The sequence below is a fragment of the Heterocephalus glaber genome, unplaced genomic scaffold (genome assembly GCF_053883595.1).
Source record: "Heterocephalus glaber isolate CG9 unplaced genomic scaffold, H.glaber_assembly_v1.0 deba00000768, whole genome shotgun sequence".
NCBI classification, from domain to species: domain Eukaryota; kingdom Metazoa; phylum Chordata; class Mammalia; order Rodentia; family Bathyergidae; genus Heterocephalus; species Heterocephalus glaber.
The window spans coordinates 6,161,331-6,182,340 of record NW_028258162.1 but is presented as its reverse complement, the minus strand read 5'-3'; the positions used below and the strand labels follow the sequence as shown (position 1 = coordinate 6,182,340).

The 21,010-nt window shown below is 37.2% G+C and overlaps 1 protein-coding gene across 8 annotated transcripts in view; it reads right to left on the bottom strand.

Moving 5' to 3' along the window:
- The window catches only part of Malrd1 (MAM and LDL receptor class A domain containing 1), a 725,534-nt gene that overhangs the window by 111,734 nt on the left and 592,790 nt on the right, over positions 1-21,010 (bottom strand). For all 8 annotated transcript variants that reach the window (XR_015449658.1, XM_087207225.1, XM_087207223.1 and 5 more), the window contains one exon: positions 12,931-13,194. Coding sequence is in view for 7 of the 8 variants with exons in the window: in XM_087207225.1 (XP_087063351.1) it covers positions 12,931-13,194 (264 nt within the window). In the remaining variant the exon portion in view is untranslated. The remainder of the gene's footprint in view (positions 1-12,930; positions 13,195-21,010) is intronic.

Here is a 21,010-nt window from a genome sequence, read left to right as displayed (position 1 = left end):
CCGTGCTTGGTAAGTTGGAGGGATCATCACCTCCCACCAGAACCTGCACTATCTTCAGGGGAAGGGCAGCTGGAATCTGCAGTAGAGCCTGGCAGAGTTCAACCCTGCAGGGCAGGGAGCTCAACTTGGGACTTGCAGCCAGAAACCTGCCTGAATTTCATGGGCCTTTGACTAGCTTGTTGAGACTCACTGGCTTATATTTGCACACTGCTGCCTGCCCATGTTGTCTATTGTGACAGCAGAGACATATCCCGAAGGAGGTCCTTCGTTTTTATCTTTTCTTTGTTATTTTCAAAATTATTATTAGTATTTTTTTGCTCTTATTTTTAATTTTTTTCTACTCTTTTCAATTTTTTATTTTTCTCTTTTTTCTTTTCTTTCTCTCACTCACTCCCTTACTGTCCCACATTGTTCTTTATCTCCATTTGTGTTCCTGTTCTGGCCCTAATTCTTATTTCTTCTTTATTTTTCTTTCTCTCACCTGTGTCCTCTGGCCTCACTGATAACCTTCCCCTGTCCTTCTACCTACTTATCCCTCCCTCCCCAACTCCTTCTAATTCCCCAATCCGAAGGGTAAAGTTGCTGTATTGAAGAGTTTATTTACTATAAACATATGCTGGGTTGGTCCTCAATTTTGATTTAATTCACACAGTTAAAGGTGATAGATTAATAATTACCACAAATTGTCATTTTCTAAGATATACTTGATGCTATGGTGTTGCTGATTTTATTACTTGGGCTAAGGTGTTGTGATTGATCTAATCAGTTGTCCTTCCTGGTATAATGAAAATGAGACAGCCTCAGAGTTATTAGAGACTCAAAATCTAAAGACCAGCTATATCTGGAAGACACCTCTGAGAAGCAATCATTCCATAAGGGTTCTAAGTGAAAGCAACAAAGATACTTAAATTAAGCAACTTTGAAGTATCAACCCAGGAATTAAACCAAGGACAATATCAAAAACAAAAATGAGAAGACATTGAAGCAAGGCACAAACTCAGACTTCCACCCCACAGAAAGCAAATTCTGGGGAAATGAGGTGGCAAACTCTGATAATCAACCACCTGGACACCCTGAACTGATAGCACAGGAAGTAACAAAATCGATGAATGGAGCTCTAGAAAAATTCAAAGCAGAAATAATCTCCCAGATAACTACATAGATGGTGAGCAGAATGAAAGACATGATTAGAGGGTCTAGAACAGAAACAGATAAAAAAATAGATGAGCTCAGAAACATGCTGGAAGCCATGAATGCCTAGCATAAGAAAGAAATGGAATCCATGAAACAGATTCAATCAGATATCCAGGAGATTAAAAACTCCATTGAAAGCATGCACAGCAGATTAAGGGAACATGAAGAGAGAATATCAGATATAGAAGACAGAATTGCAGTTAATGACCATGAAAACAGAGATTTCTTAAAGATAGTAAGGGATCATGAGAAATCAATCCAACAGCTGCTAGATGATGCAAAGAAGAATAACATAAGACTGATAGGAGTCCATGAAAAAACAGGAGAAAGTACAATTGACATTAAACTATTCACAAAAGTAACAGTAGAAAATTTCCCAGACAGAGGTAGAGAACTGGACATACAGATAAGTGAGGCATATAGAACTCCAACTAGCTATGATCAAAAAAATCTTATATGAGAAACCCAAAATATAAATAAAGTGTAAAATAAAAGACTGACAATAGGAAAAAAACAGAAAGAAAAAAAATCATTGTAATTGACCATGGACAATGTATCTAAAAGTGTATCTTGATTTAGTATAATTGTCATGTGTTTTATGTGTTTTCAGACTGTTAATCTGGTTGTTAATCTGCATATATGATAATTAACTCTATAAGGACTGATGATAAATAAATCTGATGTTTGCAAAAAACTTTTAAAAAGGGGGCAGCGGGGAAGGGGAAAATAATTGAAAATGTGTTATGTATGTGTACCTATGCCCCACAGTGAATGTAATCATTATGGACTGCAAATATGTAAAAATAAAAATTAAAAAAAACATTGTCAATAGAATCATTTCTTCAATACACATATATAAAATTCTTAAGAACTGAAGTGTATGCCCTTTGTCCAAAAAAACTGATGTTGAAATCCTAACCTCAAATGCAACTATATTTGGAGCCAGGACCTTGAAGAGGGTAAAGTTAAGTGAAGCCAGCAGAGTAAGGACCCAGTCTGATGTTATTAACACTTTTCTGAGAAGAGTAAAAGACATCAGGAATGTGTGTGCACAGAGGAAAGGGCATGTGAGGACACAGAGCAAGCAGGAGGCCACCGACAAGCCAAGGGGAGTGGCCTAGGGACGCATCAACATGCCAGTGTGTTGGTCCTGGACCTGTAGCCTCCAGAACTGTGAGGAAACAAATTTCTGTAGTTTAAGCCAAGTCTGAGTTATTCTGTCATGGCAGTCCAAGTAGAATAATCCAAGCATTATGTTGTTTTGTCCATGTAATAAAGTGCAATGTATACACAATAGAATCCGAACTGATTTTAGAAAAGGAGTTGACTTTCACTTCAAGGTAGAGTCTTGGGCTCTATTGCTCTCCTTATGTCCCTGACAGTAAGTGCAGCAGAATTATGAAGACTGAAACTTGTGTGGATATTCAACCTCTAAATAGGTATAAGTCACAGGTGGTTGGCAGTATTTGCTAGATCCGAGTGATGATCTAGTTAAGATCAGGCATCCTGGCAGTGTATGTAGTAGAATTTTCACAGTCTCTTGTTTGGGTCTTCAGCAGAGTTTGACCTAACTTTAAGGACAAGCTTATACACAGATTAGACATACCAAACTCATAAGATTTAATTGTTTCAGAAAGATGTCTATGGATTCTTGGCAGGAGCACTGAAATCTTTACTGGCAACCCAGTTGTGCAAAGTCCTCTGCTTCCTTGGTTGTGCTTCTGGATCAATTAAATGGTATCTGCTGCGTCCATGGGAATGCTCAGTTCTCAGCCCTGAAACTGAATTCTTGTGTTTTTCCTTCTCTAGTCTTTTCAGAATTACAGCTGCTCCCAAGACGTGGGAGCTAGGAGGCTTGGATTTAAGCCTTGATCTTTATTATCTGATTCTATTTCAATTAGAGTCCATGCCAATGTTGATATTTATGTTGACTCTGAGCCATTTCACATGACAGCTCTTCCAGACAGCACTGTTGCATGTCTGGAGCAAAGAGAGTTTGTCAAGTCACAAATCTACTGCACCATTTTGTCAGAAAGCCTGGATGGTTTTCGAAAGCATTGAACGATGATGATATCGATCTACACTTCCTTTCTAACCCTGCTCATTTGAATCTTAGGGTTTGGTAAAGATATTTCAAAGGCAGTCAGAGCTTTCTGGAACTTAATCCAGATTCAACAAGAACAGCTCTGTTTTTATCTGATTTAATTAATGGTATCATGCACAGTATCTTATTTCTACATTTTACTCCAATCCTGCTGCTAAAACTTTAGAAGGAGCGAGAGAAACAGAGAGAGAGAGAGAAAAAGACACACACACACAGAGAAAGATGTTGTGTTGGTCAGGGAAATTCCTTCCAGTAGAATAAAACAGATTAAGTCTTAAACTATTGAAGCACACTGATAATTTAGATGACTTAGGAATAGATATTTCCACGCATGAATCTTGTACAGATTTTGTCAGTGATTCTATTATTCAAGTACCATAGGTCAGGAAGAATTGTTTAGTTGAGGTTTTTGATACAATTTAGTTTTGAGAACAGGTCATCAACATTTATTGTTAAAGTTAGACATGAAAAAGGGTGTTTTTAAGTATGTATATCTCCAATGACTGGAAATCCTGCCTCTGAAAATTTTAAGCAATACTCTATTGAGCAATCCTTCCTAAGGTGCTACAATATCAATTTAAACCAATAACTATCATTGAGCTTCTACTGCATATAAGATGCTCTGCTTAGCACATCTTAGAGAGAAGAGTGCAGGTGAGAAATTTTAAAACAAGAGAGCAGAACGTATTCAACAAGAACAATAAGATAGGTATGATTGGCAGTTCAAAATTTAAAGAAATGACCCAAACTGAGGCTTCATTGGTGAAGCCCTGGTAAAGTTAAGTATTAAAAAGCAAGAGTTGTTTTAGTGTTGGAAATTCTGCAAAGAATAAAGGTAAGAGTATAGCTGGGTTTCAAGTTTTACTATTTCCAGAGAAAAATCATTTAGCATGATGAGATTAAAGTCTATGGATGGAGAATCAGTGAGGATCATACTGGAACAATGAGTAAAATAGTTTGCCTTTGTGTGAGGAATGTGAGTGAAGATGTAGTGCAAATAAGCCTGCAAAAAGAAGGGTAAAAGGACTGTAGAAATGACTACTATACAGATTTTAAAACTTTTCCAAAGGGTTAAATCATTTTAGAAAATACATTAAAAAGGTGAGTTATAATGCAAAGTAAACTTGGAAACAGAAGAATCTCTCAACACATAAGGTGCAGACATAAAAAATAAATATGCCTATCTATATGTCTGCATGCCTCTTTATATGTGTTTATTTATAAACACATGTTTGGGGGAATGCACATATTTTATGTTTTTTATTGAAAAGGACAGAAAGATCATGTAAGATGGTAGTTCATTTTAGCAAACTTATATGTTGACACTTTTGGCAAAGATAATACATTCTATTCTTGTATTTTTAAAGCTACATTTTGAAACCTTCTATTGGAAATACTAATCCATCAATATTTCCTAATCCAATTTCTGATGTGGCTGGTAACTCATTTTCAAGTTTATTGCATAATGAAGAGCTTTAATTCATAAGTGATAGAAAACTTCAACTTTGGCACTTATTTTCCCCCTTCCCCTGCCCTCTCTTCAACCCCTCCATCCCTCTCCATTTACAAAGACTTTGTTTTCATTTTTTCATATTAATTCCATTCCCTTCTATCCTTTCCCCTAGCCCTCTCACTTGCCCTTCCCCTTTGCTCCTTTTCTTCCTATTTCACATTACCTGTTATACCTTTTAGTCCTTATTTACATTTTCAGTTTCTCATACTAGAGAAACTATTCGATATTTACACATGTATGTCCTATTTATTTCACTGAAGAGTATCACCTCAATATGCATCAATTTAGCAATAAATGTCTCTAATTTCTCATTTTTAATGGCTGAGTAGTACTCCATTTTATAAAACAACCATATTTACTTTATCCAGTCTCCAGCTGATAGGCATCTGGGCTGCTTCCAAGTTTTAGCTATTACAAACTGTGCTGCTATGAACATGGGTGCACATATATCACTGTGGTATGATTCATTTAATTCTTTGGGGAAGATCCCAGCAGGGGAATAGCTGGGTCAAATGGGACTTCCAGTCCTAGTTCTTTGAGGTATCTCCATACTGATTTCCACAGTGGTTGCACCAGTCTACACTCCCACCAGCAATTGAGAAGGGTTCCTCTTTCCCCAAAGCTCCACCAGGATCTGTTATTGGTTGATTTCATGATAGCAGTCATTTTTGCTAGAGTGAAGTAGAATCTCAGTGTTCTTTTCATTTGCATCTCTCAAACAACAAATGATGCTGAACATTTTTTCATATGCGTATTTGCCATTTCTACTTCTTTGTCTGAGAAATGTCTGTTCATTTCAGATGCCCATTTCTGGACTGGGTTTTTAAATTTTGGAGGTCTGATTTTTTAAAGATCTTTATAGATTTGAGTTAGTAGACCTTTGTCTGAAGAAGAGAAGGTAAAAATTTTTTCCCACATTGTGGGTTGTCTCTTCACACTGCTGGTGGTTTCTCTTGCTGTGCAGAAGCTTTTTAATAAGAAGAGATCCTACTTTTGATTGTTTGTGCTAGTTCACGGGCAACTGAGGTTTTGTTCATAAAATCTTTTCCTACACCAGTGTCTTCAAGAGTTCTACCTAACCTCTGTTCCAGCTGGTTCAGCATTTCTGTTTTAATATTTAGATCTTTAATCAATTTTGATTTTAGTTTAGTGCATGTGAGAGATAGTTTTAATCTTTGGCAAGTTGAAATCCAATCTTTCCAGCACCATTTATTAAAGAGGCTATCTTTCCTCCAGTGAGGGTGTTTGGCTCCTGTATTGAAGATGAGGTAGCTGAGTATGGCGGGAGTTGTTTCTGCATCTTCTAATTTGTTCCACTGGTCTTCAGATCTGTTTCTTTGCCAGTACCATGCTGTTTTTATCACAGTAGCTTTGTAGTATACTTTCAAGTTGGGGGATGTGATACCCCCTGCCATGGCTCCGTTGCCTAGAATTGCTTTGCTATTCTAGGTCTCTTCTTGTTCCAAATGAATTTTTGGATTGTTTTCTCAAGGTCTGTGAAGTATGCTCCTGGGATTTCAATTGGGATTGCACTGAATCTACATAGCAATTTTGGAAGTATGGCCATTTTCACTATGTTGATCCTTCCTATCCAGGAGCAAGGGGTGTCTTTCCATTTTCAGATATCCTCTTCAATCTCTTTGTTTCATAGTGCTATAGTTTTCAGAGAAGAGGCCTTTGATTTCTTTTGTTAGGTTGATTCCTAGGTATTTCAGTTTTTTGGATGCTATTGTGAAAGGAATTATTTGCCCTATCTCTGTCTCAGTGAGTCTGTTGTGTGCATAGAAGAAAGCTATTGATTTTTGAGTGTTGACCTTGTACCCAGCTACTTGACTGAATTTGGTTATTAAGTCTACAAGACTTTTGGTGCAGTTCTTGGGGTCTTCTATATAGAGTATCATGTCATCTGCAAATAATGACAATTTGACTTCTTCATTTCCTATCTTTATTCCTTTTATTTCTTTCTCTTGTCTAATTGCTGTGGCTAATGTTGCCAAAACTCTATTGAACAGGAGTGGTGATAGTGGACATCCTTGTCTTGTTCCTGATTTTAGTGTGAAGGATTTCAGTTTTGACCATTTAGTATGATATTGGCTGTTGGTTTTTCACAGATGGCTTTTATCAGGTTGAGGTAGAGACCGTCTATTCCAATTTTCTGTAGGGTTTTTCTCATAAATGCATGTTGGACTTTGTCAAATGCTTTTTTGGCATCTATGGAGATAATCATATTGTTTTTGTCCTTGGCTCTGTTGATATAGTGTATTACATTGATTGTTTGGCATATGTTGAACCATCCCTGCATCCTTGGGATGAATCCCACTTGGTCAGGGTGTATGATCTTTTTGATAATCTTCTGCATTCTATTTGCCAGTATCTTAGTAAGGATTTTTGCATCTATGTTCATTAGTGAGATTGGCATATAGTTCTCTTTTTCAGTTGGGTCTTTCTGTGCTTTGGGGATCAAGGTGATGCTTGCTTCCAGGAATGAATTCAGGAGTATTGCTTCCCTTTCAATTTCATTGAAGAGTTTAAAGAGTAGTGGCAGTAGTTCCTCTCTAAATATCTTGTAGAATTCAGCAGTGAAGCCATCAGGACCTAGGCTTTTCTTAGGTGCTTTTTAAATTATGTTTTCAATTTCATTGATTGATATTGGGTTGTTTAGAATTTTTAGGTCTTCTTCGTTCAACTTTGGTAATTCCTACATATCTCGGAATCTGTCCATTTCTTCTGTGTTTTCCACCTTATTGGTGTATAGGTTCTGGAAGTATGTATTGATGATCCTCTGGGTTTCTGCTGGGTCTGTTGTAATTACACCCTTTTCATTCCTAATTCCAAGGATTTGGGCCTTTTCTTTCCTTTTTCTGATATGGTTGGCTAAGGATTTGTCAATTTTGTTTATTCTTTCGAAGAACTAACTCTTGGCTTCATTGATTTTTTGATTCTTTCTCTTAGTTTCCATTGAATTGATTTCTGCTCTGATCTTTATAATTTCCTCCCTTGTATGAGCTTTGGGGTTGTCCTGCTCCTCTTTTTCTAGACGCTTGAGGCTCAGCATCAGGTTGTTTAATTGGGCTCATTCTGCTTTCCTAATATGCGTATTCACTGCTATGAATTTCCCTCATAAGACTGCTTTTATTGTGTCCCATAGATTCCTATATGTTGTATTGTCATTGTTATTTAATTGAAGGAACTGTCTGATTTCTTCTTTAATTTCCTCTGTGGTCCATTGGTTATTCAGAAGTGTGTGGTTTAATTTCCATGTGTTCAGGAAATTTTTGAGGTTTCTTTTGCTATTCATCTCCAATTTCATCTCACTATGGTCTGATAATATACAGGGGATAATGTCAATTCCTTGGACTTAAACATGTTCTATGAGCGAGTATGTGGTCTAATTTGGAGACGACCCATGTGCAGCTGAAAAGAATGTGTATTCTGATTTTGTGGGTTGGAACACTCTGTAAACATCGTTAAGTTCATTTGTTCAAGAGTTTGGTTGAGTTCTAGTATTTCATCACTTATTTTTTGTCTAGTTGATCTATCTATTTGTGACAGTGGGGTATTGAGGTCTCCCACTATTATTTTATTAGTGCACATATGACTTTTCATACCTGTATTTGTTTTATACAGTTGGGTGCACTAGTGTTTGGTGCATAGATATTTATGATTGTCATCTCTTCCTCTTGGATTGTTCCCTTTACAAGGATGCAGTGTCCTTCTCTGTCTCTCTTAATCAGTGTTGGTTTGAAATCCACTTGATCTGCAAAGAGGATAGCTACTCCTGCTTTGTTTCGGGTTCCTGTCACATGGAGTGTTGTTTTCCACTCTTTAACTTTCAGTCCATGAGTTTCTTTTTGAATTAAGTGTGTTTCTTTTATGCAGCATATTGTTGGATCTTGCTTCGTGACCAATCCTGCCAGTCTATTTCTTTTGATTGGTGAGTTGTGACCATTCACATTAATGGTTATAACTGTTACATATTGACTTATCATTGTCATGACTTTTTCCTTTTGTTGTTTTGTTTGTTTTTGTTTTTGTTTTATGGTACCTGGGATTCAACTCGGGTCCTTGTGCTTGTGCTTGCACAGCAGGCGGCAAAACCACTGAGCTAAATCCCCAGCCCTTTTTCCTTTTGTTGGATTCTCCCTCTTTGTGTTTAATTTCTTGTCGTGCCCAACAGACTCCTTCTGCTATGTTTCCTGGGGTTGTGATCTTCATTGTCTGTTCCTAGGATATTGTCTAAAATGTTTTGGAGTGCTTGTTTGGTATTCATGAAGTTCCTAAGGTGCTCTTTGTCATGAAAGTATCTTATTTCTCCATCAATTTTGAAAGATAGTTTTGCAGGATACATCAACCTGGGTTGGAGGCTGTTTTCTTTTAGGGCTTGGAATATGTCACACCAAGCTCTTCTTGGCTTGAGGGTTTGCATTGAGAAGTCTGTTGTGATTCTGATGGGCTTTCCTTTGTATGCGATTTGTTTCTTTTCTCTAACTGCTTGTAGAACTTTGTTCTTCTGTTGGGTTTCTAGAATCTTAATAATTATATGCTTATGGGTAGATTTTGTTTGATCAGGGATAGTTGGAGTTGTACATGCCTCATTTATCCGTATGTCAAGTTCTTTTCCCCTGCTTGGGAAGTTTTCTGCCATCACTTTTGTGAACAGTTTTTTTTATGTCATCTCCACTCTCTCCTGTTTCTTCATTGACTCCTATCAGTCTTATGTTATTCTTCTTTGTGTTGTCCAGCAGCTGCTAGATTGATTTCTCATGGTCCTTTACAATTTTAAAGCAACTTTTCTTTTCCTGTTCACTAATTGCAATCTTATCTACTATACCTGAAATTCTGCCCTCACATTGGCTCATTCTGCTGTGTAGACTTTCAGTGGAGTTTTTAATCTCCTGGAATTCTGTTTTCATCTGTTTTACAGATTCCATTTGTTTCCTATGTTGAGATTCCATTGTGTTCCTCAGCTCCTCTGTAGATTTATTAATCATATCTTGCACTATGAGCACAATCTCTGCTGTTATCTGAGAAATTGCAATGTCCTTATCTTCAAGGACAAGATTTTGGAACCAAAAGAATATTTTACAGGCCTCTTTTTTAAAAAAAATACCTCTTACTTTTTAAGCTTCCTCAACTAATTTAATCACATTTTCAGTTGACTATTGTATGTTCACTTTGCTATATAAATAATTAGCCCTTAATGCTTTTTGGGTCTTCATTTCTTTATGACAGCTTCCAGGCCAGGTATAAATTAAATTTTCCTTTGCTTCTTTTAATCTATTTTATGTTAATTTCATTTTTGGACCCAGTTGGACTCAAAGTTGGCAACCTTAGGAGATGGAGTCTTTCTGTCTCCACAACTACATCTTCTCAGGGTCTTTCAATATTTACTTTTTCTTAACTGTTGTTTAATACTCCCTTTGTATCTGCCTCATTAGTTTTTTTTCTGTTTTAGTTTAGTATATCATTTATACTCAGAGCTTCAATTGGCATATATTGGTGACCACATATATTTATATGTCTTGATTGATCTTTTCCACCATGCTCCAGATAATTCATTTTCAAACATGTTCTCAACATCTCCATATCGCTGTGCCACAGGTATCCCAAATATAACACGTCTAAAAATGAAGTCACAATCTTCCCTAAGATGTCCTTCTACTTTCCCAGCTCAGCTATGGCACATTAGCTGTCCTGATGCCAAGTCAGAATCTTGAAAATCATTCTGGATTCCTTTTGGTTCCTCATTGCCTTAAGGTCTCTTAAATGTCCTAATATTTAACATATGCTACAATCCAATCAATCCCTTAACATTTGGACTGCACTGTTGTCTAACCAATCCCTTTCCCCACTCAAATCCACTTCGTACACTGCTCAGACACAGTTGTGCAACACTGTGTGACAGGTGACTACTCTTCAAGCTCTGGTTGCTGCTTATCCTCCAAATTTTTTTTCTGCATTTCTCATCATAGACCTCAGTAATATAAAACATGCTTCACTTAAATGATTTAATCTCTTTGGAAGTTTCTTCATGTGAACCAAGCATCTCTACTCTCCTTGTCTGGTGACTGTGTTTCTCCAAGTCTGGCTCTGTAGCCACTTTTCTTGTGAAAATGTAGTCTACTAGGGCTGGGGATTTAGCTCAGTGGTTTTGACGCCTGCTGCGCAAGTGCAAGGACCCAAGTTCGATCCCCCATACCAAAAAAAAAAAAATGTAGTCTAGTAAACCACTGTCAGGAATACGCCTTGTGCTCCACAACACCATGTGTGACTCCTGTCATAAAAATCATTAGCCAGTACCCCAACTTTCACTTGCTAGTCTCCTTTCAGCAATGTGTAACTCATCTACCCCTGACCTGGGACAATGTCGAATCCAACTGTGTCATCAAGGTCTATACCATATGTGGCATCGCTTCGGCTCTTAAGGAAGTTTTGTGGATGAGTGAATGAATGAATGAATCTAAGTTTACAAAATGCCATTCTCAATCAATAAGAGAGCCTCCCACGTAAACTATTATGCCTTAAAATGCTTGGTGATCTGTGATCTTTGAATGCATGTATTCTGTAATTTTCCTGCAGCATTTTATCCCCAGTATATTCCTGATATGGACTTGTTTCCTTTAAGGAAAAGAGTTTCATATGACTAACTGGTCAAACTCCAACTTTTCAATGACTGCTTAAAATTATAAAGGCACAGTACTTTCCTAAGGTTCTCTTTAAAGAATAATCTTGGGCTGGGGATTTAGCTCAGTGGTTTCACCGCCTGCTATGCAAGTGCAAGGACCCGAGTTTGATCCCCAGTACCAAAACAAAACAAAATAAAGAATAATCTTACTTGAAGCCAAGTATCATATAACTGAATTTAATATGATTTCTGTCACCCAAATTACTTTAGAGCCCTGATGGGAACAGGTATAAACAAGTTGGCAGAGTTCCTCCTTTTGATTCACCTCCACTGGCTTACCTTACCTCAAAGACAGTATTAGAAGACCTGTCAAGTTTCTGTATCCCAGAGAGAATATACAAGTAGGAAGTGACAGGAGGGTAGAAATCAAATCTCTACACCTAAAACAGGAAGAGTTTCATTGATTTAAGTCTAAAGGCTTTGTACATCCAAAGGTTGTCTTTTTATTATCATTAGTCCTTTTCAGATAGTCATCATAATTCCAGGTGCCCATATTAATTAGGACACAGAAACAGCTGTATATGTCTTTCCCTGTTTCCTTCTTACTTTAAAATTCTGAATTGATTTCCACAATTCCAAAAAATGTAATCACTGACATATGATTTATGGTTCTCCATCACTGTAGCCCTTATAAATACAGAGAAGGATAAAGTATAAAAATAAGCAAGCAAACAAATAATTAAATAAATTTCAGTGGTTTTGTTTCTTCATCGTGATGAGGTATTCATCTTTAGATGTGTGTAGCTACTTCTTAATTGACATTTTTCCTTCTCTATCTGACATAGGCTAGTTATAATAAAAATATTAGATACTGAATGTAGGGCTTTGGATTTTATATACATTGGCTCAAATTCTCACAGCTTTGTAGGTAAGATATTATTGACCTCGCTAGAGAGATGATGAAACTGAATGGGAGGCATCCAAATATCTCCTCCAAAACTGCACAGGCAGCCTCTGTCCTTAGATTTGCTATTCTGTGGACTCACAGTGATAGGACACATCTATGTAATTGTCTAGACTCAACCCCTAACTACATGCATTTGTTAAAATCTATTTTTCTATAGCCCATGACTTGAGCCATCATCCTGAACCTATAAGGTAGAAAGAAGTTATAATCATAGTTCTTTCACCATTTCCATAAATGTGTTAAAAAGATAAGTATGTAAGAGCATACACCATTAAGATGACCCACATGTAAATGGAAAAGGAAATAAGAGCAGTTGAACAGAAATCAGCATCAGCACCAATGGGGTGCTTCTAGAAATGGTAAGCAACAGCTACATGTTTTACTTAGGGACGTAAAACAAAAAACTGTAGTATTGATAATACAATCATGGTAAGACTATGGAAACTTTATTTCATCTGCCAAGCTCCCTCTATCATTTCAAAACACTATTTCTCTCCTGGCACACTGAGATAGTGATAATGACTCACCGCAGCTGGATTCATCTTCATTAAAGTGACAGTCAGCTATGCCATCACACAGGAGGAGAGACGGGATACACTGCTCTGCAGAGCACTGGAACTCCATGTCACCACAGAGCCGAGGAGAGGGCCTGAGGGGGCAGCCTATTTCATCAGAGCCATCTGCACAATCTTCGTGTCCATCACATGTCCCTGATGCAGGCACACACTGCAGTGTGTAGACACAAGCAAACTGATCAGCTCCACACAGCAAGGGATGCATTGTGGTAAGACCTACAAACAGAAAGTAAGTCACGCCATGTTGGCATTAGGAGAGTTTTCTCTCTGTGCAGTATTAAAATATCCTAGAACACATCTATTCTTACATGAACGCAATTAGGAATTATGAATTCTATAAGACATGCTAATACCATTAGAGAGTATCCCTTATCTTAATCATGCAAACACCATTCTCAAAAAGGGTATCATTGATATGGAAACTAGTATTTTCAATTGAAGAAGAGATTTTTATTCTGGTACCTTAAATTTCTCCACTATTGCACAGTAATTAGTGTGTGGGAAAGGTACACTGATAATTTTAGATTTAAAAGGAATTATTACTATATCAATGCCATCTCTGAATGGCTCCCACCCAGGGAATCTGGCTCCTGAGACTCAGAACAGGGTGAGTTGCAGAAGTTGAGGGCTGCTACATGTTTTCCACATTGTGCTTCGCTCATAGACCTTGATTCCTACTCAAAGGCCCTGTGCTGTTATATGTAATGTAGAGCTAAATCGCAGTTTATTTTAAAATATTACATTCTGAGGAATCTTAAGAAAATATGGTTCAAACACAACCAACTCATTTTACGAATGAGGTCCACCAAGTCCACAAAGTTTAATTCAAAAATTCAATGCTAAGCTTTCATCACACAAACTCTTCTTTAGAAAACATTTGCATCTCCATCTAGTCAAGCCTAATAAAAAGCCAAGCATGATGAATGTTGACTAGCTGATATTTGTAGAGGTCAGAGAATGTAAGTGATTACAGAAGACTACACTAAATTGCCAGAACATTACTAGGGAGGCTGTTCTAATACTCTACTGCCTCTGAAATGGCTATCAATGGACTCATGAGAGTATTAAAGGAAAAAATAGAGCTACATAGCAATGGGGACACATTCAGAAATAGTTTGCTTTCTTTACAACTTAAAATCACCCTTGCCGGATGTGGTGGTAAGAGGAATTCCAGCTTCATAGGAGACTGAGTTATAAGGCTCACAAGCTCACAGTTAGCCAGTGAGATGCCATCTTAAATTAAAAAATGAAAAAGGCCGAGACATAGTCAGTGGGAAGCTCTGAGTTCAATTTCTAGTACTGCAGAACAAAAACAAACATACAACTGCTTTTTATTTCTAGATTTTATAAGAATAGTTTATTTTACACATAAAGATGGCATAGTGAATTTATTTTTAAAAATGAGATTTGAAAGTTGCCTTCCATGCCCACTCACCGAGTAGTGGAGATACAGTATATCTAGAAAGTACTTCGACTCTGATCTTATGACCAAAGCCAAGTACCTAAGAAATAGGTGGTCATGCTTTGGGAATTTGTATTCATGGAAACCACACATTTACGTGGAAAAGAGTAAACACATGACTGTAAGACATCCATAATCATGTTCTAATCTAATTGCTTGAGACCACAGCAGTATATATAGATGTTCCAGTGTACAAATTTTAAATTCAAACTTAGAAAGTAAAAGAGAATTACATTTTTATACCTTTAGTAAATCCTGAATTTTTATAGTTCTTTTAATACTTAACTATGGGCAAATAACCTATTTCTGTTTTCATTAAATTAATCTCACATTTAAGGAAGGGTAGACATTCTGAATTTTCTTTTCTTTTTCAAAAATACTGTATGCATTGACATTTCATCTGTACTAACTCACCAAAAGTTCAAACCTTAATAAACCCTTGCATGTAATGACAATCTAGAATCAACTTTGCTACCATAACTGTTGCTTGTAAGTCTAAGGCGAGCGTGTTTGTTGCCCACTTGATTGGTGTGGGAGCCACCCAGGGATTACTAAAGCACACTTCTGGGTGTGTCTCCGTGGTTCAAAGAAGTCTGATCTTCAGGTCTTCATCTTGTCTCTTGGCCTTCCTCTCTGCTGTTGTTACTCTGGTCTGCTTTGTGGCCACTGTAAACTAAGAACTAAAGGGAGAACTAAGCAGCATGACTCTACCATGCCCTTGCACTGTGATGTTTCTGCTTTTGAGCAGCTGACCATGGTCCGAACACTGAAATCATGGGTCAAATTAAACCTCTCCTCCTTTCAGTTGTGTGTGTTGAGTATTGTGCCCCAGCAATGGAAATCTAACACAGTAAGAGCCTAACATTAAAAAAATGGGAAGGTAATTTTCTTTATTCTATGACAAACACAGTTCTTTATGCTTCCCAGCCTCTATTCCCAGGGTTTTGTGTATGTGTCTGCATTTATGCTTTTCCTTACAATAGAAATGCAAAATAAAACTCTCTCCTTCACTTGAAGGTGGCAATTACACTGAATTTCAGAATCATTTTTATCTGAAAGTACTTAGAACTACTTGTTCCAGGCCCTTCTTTTCAAGGAAGCCAGGGATCTTGGACAGCCTGTAAGGACACTGTCTTGTGCTGCTGCGATTACCCCTTGCCTTTGGGATTAGGGTGTCCTCCTCCCACCTGCTGGGAGGAGGCGATGACAGCTCCCAGTTAAACCTAGTTCTAGTAATTGCTCTCCAAAGTTACATATCCTCCCAGGAGCAGCTGCCTTCATGTTTGGCGCATGGAGGTTAAGAGAGCTCAGGTGCTGTGCTTCAAAGTGCATCGGGCCGGTGGAGCTGCAGAGTTCCTCTTAGCATTGGCTGAAGCCCCTAAGGCACCTGCATCACAGCTCACCAATGCCTGCCCAATTCTGCCTCCTTTCCCATGTTGCAGAGGAAGTTCCTGGGAGAATTTCCAATAAACCCTTCTACACAGGAATCTGCCACAGAGTCAGCCTCCCAGGGAACCTGATCTAAAGTGCTATTCAACCATCAAAGTGTATCTTGTTGTACATTAAATCCCCTCTGAATTGCTTCTCCATTTTTCTCACTGAAATATTTCTGACATAGGAGGAACGTGGATTTTCGCTCCCAAGAGGAGTCTAGGTAGGTTCCTAGCTACAAGCAGTTTTCCTTTAGCTCAATATTTCACCCTTGTTATATCCTAATGAAAAATTCTGTATTTTACTGCACAGTATATTCGTGCCTTTTCAGTATAAATGACTTCCTCCAGTATTCAAATGTGTAAGTTTTTCCTTTGACGTGAATGCACTCTGCTGTGTGTATTTAAGAAGAACTGACAGGTAAGGAAATTTCTAAAAATTGCAATTTTGATGGATTTTTTTTTTTTTACATGAGGGCCACTTTTGGAGTTACATAACTTTTAAAGGTAAAATCTCTCACTTTATGAAATGGGGAGAACATTAACTGTTCCTTGTATAGTGGGAAAAATCTCAACACTAACTTAAATTCATAACATTAAATGGAAGAAGACAATCTGAAAAGGCTACACACTATATGATTTCCACGACATGACCTTCTGGCAAAGGCAAGACCATGAAGACAGGATAAAGGTCAGCAGCTGCTGGGAGATGGGTAGGGCAGGAGGTGGGGGAAGAGGAATGAAGAAGTGAAGCACAGATTTGTACAGTAGTGAGACTGTCCTGTGTGACACTAAAATGGATACATGTTATCATACCTTTGTCTCAACCCAGAGAATAGAATTGTCAAACCAAGAGAAAGCCCTAATGGAAAAGATGGACTTTAGTTGATAACGATGTTAGAGTAGGTTCATCTCATCATTTGTAGCAAATATACTACTCTCTGGATACTGACATTTGGACAGGCTGTGTGTATGTGTGTGAGCGGTATATAGAAGTTTTCTATGCTTTCTGCATCATTTTATTTTGGTGTGAAAATAAAAATTCCATAATATATAACACACATCTATATCACACACAGTATTTTAATATACTGATATTGGTATATATAAATACCAATATTGCTGTTGAACTACACACACACACACACACACACACACACACACACACACACCTACCTCCTGGCTTAATGACCTACCTGTTTAATGACTATTCAGACTCATGATTGAGGTGCAATGTTTGGACTTACAACCTGCCCTTTTTTGTACAGTTCTGTATATCATGTTTATACTGCCTCATTGTCTTTTTTCTACAGTTCAGCTTGTTTATGTAGTACTGTATTGTTGCTGATTGTACTGTACAGCACAGAACTGTAGCTGTATGTTCTGTTATACATTATAGCACTGCAAGTAAGAGTTACGCATATGAAAGTAAAGTCATCATGTTGGAGTTTTCATTGACAATTTCTTTGTTTTGAAAATTGTAATGTACACACTATATGCAATTCTTCATTTAGCAACCAATTCACTTAACAACCTAGTCCCAGGATGGAACTTGATCGTTAAAGGAGGATATATATACACACTAATATACCTTAGAGCCTACATTGAGGCTGTAACTCAAGTTTGGTTTATTTCTCTTAGAATTTCTCTCTTCTAATTTCTCCAAATCCCTTTTAAAATGTAGAATCCAACATTTAGAATCCACAACACTTTGATAAATGTAGGAGCATTGGCCAAACACATTGGTCCATTCGTCCACGTCCAGTCCAGTAAGCCGCTTAGCCAGGTTATTTAAAAGCAATGACCCTGAGATTCGAGCCCAGTGATTCCCAAAAGATATGGTGCTGGGTCAGCCCTGACTGTGCTACCTCCCTTGAAAATGCATGTTATTGTTCATTACATGAGAGAGCAACTCTGTGGGGGACGGTAACATTCTTAGCGCAAAACTGAAATTTACATCTGGAAAGCAACCTGAAACAGCAGTCTGTGCAGACAGTGTCCTTTTTGGCCCAAAGGAGTACATTTAAAATAGGAAGGATGAAGGAACATAGCAAAAAAGATAAGAGAGACTCTCAGAAATGTCAGTGGGACAGAGGACGAAGAAAAACACTCAAAAGATGTCAATTCATTTTGACATGATTTGTTAAGTATCTTAAGTGTGCCTGTTGTTTGTTTTGCTTTTTTAAGGTCAATATTTCTTAAGCTACATCTGATCATGGTCTCAGACAGTCCCAATGCAGAGGACAGGAAGAAGAGGCTCCCACAAAGGCTTAGCTTATTTGCTTTTGAGAAATGTTTCAAGTTAGCTGGAGCCAACAATAAAGCATATCTCACTCATAGCTTGCAAATGGTTTACTTTTTGTATATGCAGCTGGGGTTCAAGGCTGTCTCAACAATAAAGTTAATATCACTCACTTGTACCCCACCAAATATGCTTCCATCAGTGAAGATCATGGGTGTGGATTTATAACTTTTATCTGGAAACTGTGTATAAGGGATTTCTCTATTGCCTAAAAATTTCATAATCAAATGATATCAAGTAAATACAGTTACATCAGTACAACAGCACATTTCGCAGGTTTTTACCCAATTAAAACTCTGATTTCACATAGAATCTGGACACTCCAAGTTATGGTTGAGAAACGTTTACCTCACTTTGAGAATACAGTATACTGGCATCTCAGTGCCCAACTGAGTTGATTCCATTAGGCCTCTGTTCAATAAATATTTCTTCTATTGATGAAGTAAATTAATGGTTTAAGTATTAATTATGTTTTTGATGATAGCTAATGTGGAATTAGATAAACAAAATGGACAAGTTACAGAATGCATTGACTAATTGTTTTCATTGTTTTAATAAGCCACAATAGGAAAAAGGCAGATCAATAAAATAGAAACCAGAACAGTTTTCCTAAAAAGGTAACTTCTCAGCTATACTGGATTAGAAATCTACAATTTAGTAAATCAAGTGCTTTCATTTCATATGGGTACTATGGGACCTTATCAATTGCTTCAGAGGTTTTATGGGATTTTACATAAAGAACTTTTGCAGACAATCTTATACAGAAAGAATAAACCTGCCATTGTTGTTATCTAATAGATTTGGAAGGGAAAAAAATAAAGACTTTTAAGAAATTTTAAAAAACCTACCTGGGACAAAGGATTTTGAGATTGATGCTGTTAACTATCTTTTAACACTCTCAGGAACCAAGACAACAGTCTACTGACCACGTTACACCTTGTCTTGTCTGACTTACAATCCATGACACTGTGTTTTCTTGTTCTTCCACAGTGTGTTGAAGTTTCACTGTTCACTTACATGCAGACAGCAGTAAAAATATATTGCTTATAGCAAGAAAAATTATTTCATACTAATAATTCACAGTGAAATTCAATGAAACATTCTCATGAATTTCATATAAGTTCAGTGAATGCCTACAGTGCCCAAGGATAATCTGATGGATTTTTATCTTTATGATTAATATGTTTAGTGAAAGCAAAATTGATTCTTTTGAAAATAAAATGATATGCACATGAAACTTTAGTTTCAAAGGGAAGAAATTAGGGTGGGTCAAAAACTGCCATAGTTGACATGAATGGTAAAAACGCTCATTGTAAGAAATAATACATCAGTAAAAATTGGTAATTGTATCTGGCAGATATTTCATTAACAACATTCAAAAATATCACCAAAAAAATAAGGGAAAAACTTTTTTTTTTACTGTAACTCATGGGAACTCTTGGTTTGAGTTTATTTTGAATTGAGGTTTCATCTCTATTTCCACAAAAGTCCTGCAAGACGTATACAAATATTAATTACTGTTTTCATTTAAAAAATCATCTCTTATAGGAGGCTATAAAAGAACCATTTTGATGTTCTTATCTCATTTCCATATATCCAATTGCTTACACATTCCTGGAAAGAAGGGAGGTGACCACAGTTTTGACTACAGAAAACAGAGTCCTGGCACAGACAGAGGTGCCATGAAAGCATGCAGAGCATGTTCGCCAGGAGGCCTTGTTTGGCTTGTCAGATGGCTATGGCTGGGTGAAACATCAAAAGTCAAACAAAAGAGGCAAAAGCGAAGGAAGTTGAAAAAGTTTCCAGAAGTCAGATCCAATGTGGAACCTCATAAGTATCTGAACACAGATGCCAAATAGAAAGTAATAATTTTCAAAGTGAATAGCTGTATCTAGTCAAGGCTGGTGCTAAAACAAATATAAAGAGTGAATAGAAATACTAAAGGAGTACAAGAATTCATGTGTGCATTTATATGTGCATGTGTATATGTGCATTTGTACAACTATGTGTGCATACAGGTACACACACATCTGGGTTACTTGAAACTATGACAGTATTCTTGGGCCACAGAAAGATTAGGGAAGACGTATGGTGATGGGCAATGAACAATGTAAGCAAGAAGAAATATCAGATTGTGTGGGAGAGGGAAAACCCTATTCTCAGGAAGTTCTCTTTCTCCCAATACACACACAGGCTGAAGACTTGAAAAAAACCTCAAGAGTTGAAGAAACAGAATAATTAAGAGATCCCCCCAAATTAACAGTTTTACTCAACATTCATACTTGCCAAAATTAAAGAGGATACCTTCTGAACCACAGTGATGCTGCTACAAATGACTGAAGGTTCATACATGATTTTCTTTTTTGCCTTCATAAACCCCAAATAATCTAAAGCTTACGTGAAGGTGGAAAAATCCATAAAAGTCTGCAAAGTTGAAGTGATTGCTAGCCATGCTTTTCTCGTCATGAGGCCTGAAACCCACAGAGACTCTGGTAGATTACCAATTCATCCCTGGTTTATCATTTCCAGATGGTACTATAGTTCCTTGTCTGACATGAGAGGGGTAGTGTGGCTTCCAGGGTATGCAACACTGGACCAGGTCACGTACTTGGCCTAATTGAATGTTGTTGTGCACAGTTATGGAACCTTTATTTACTGAAAAATTAATAGCTAAAGGATTCTCTTAATCTTGAGCTCATAACTTCTAACTTCAAGGCCAACATTATTGAATATATTCTTTTATTTCCTCCTTCACATTGCTTTTAATACATTTTGCAAAGGAAAATGGTTCTCCAAGGGTTAAATTCTTTGTCTTCTATTGGTATCCAATGAACTGAC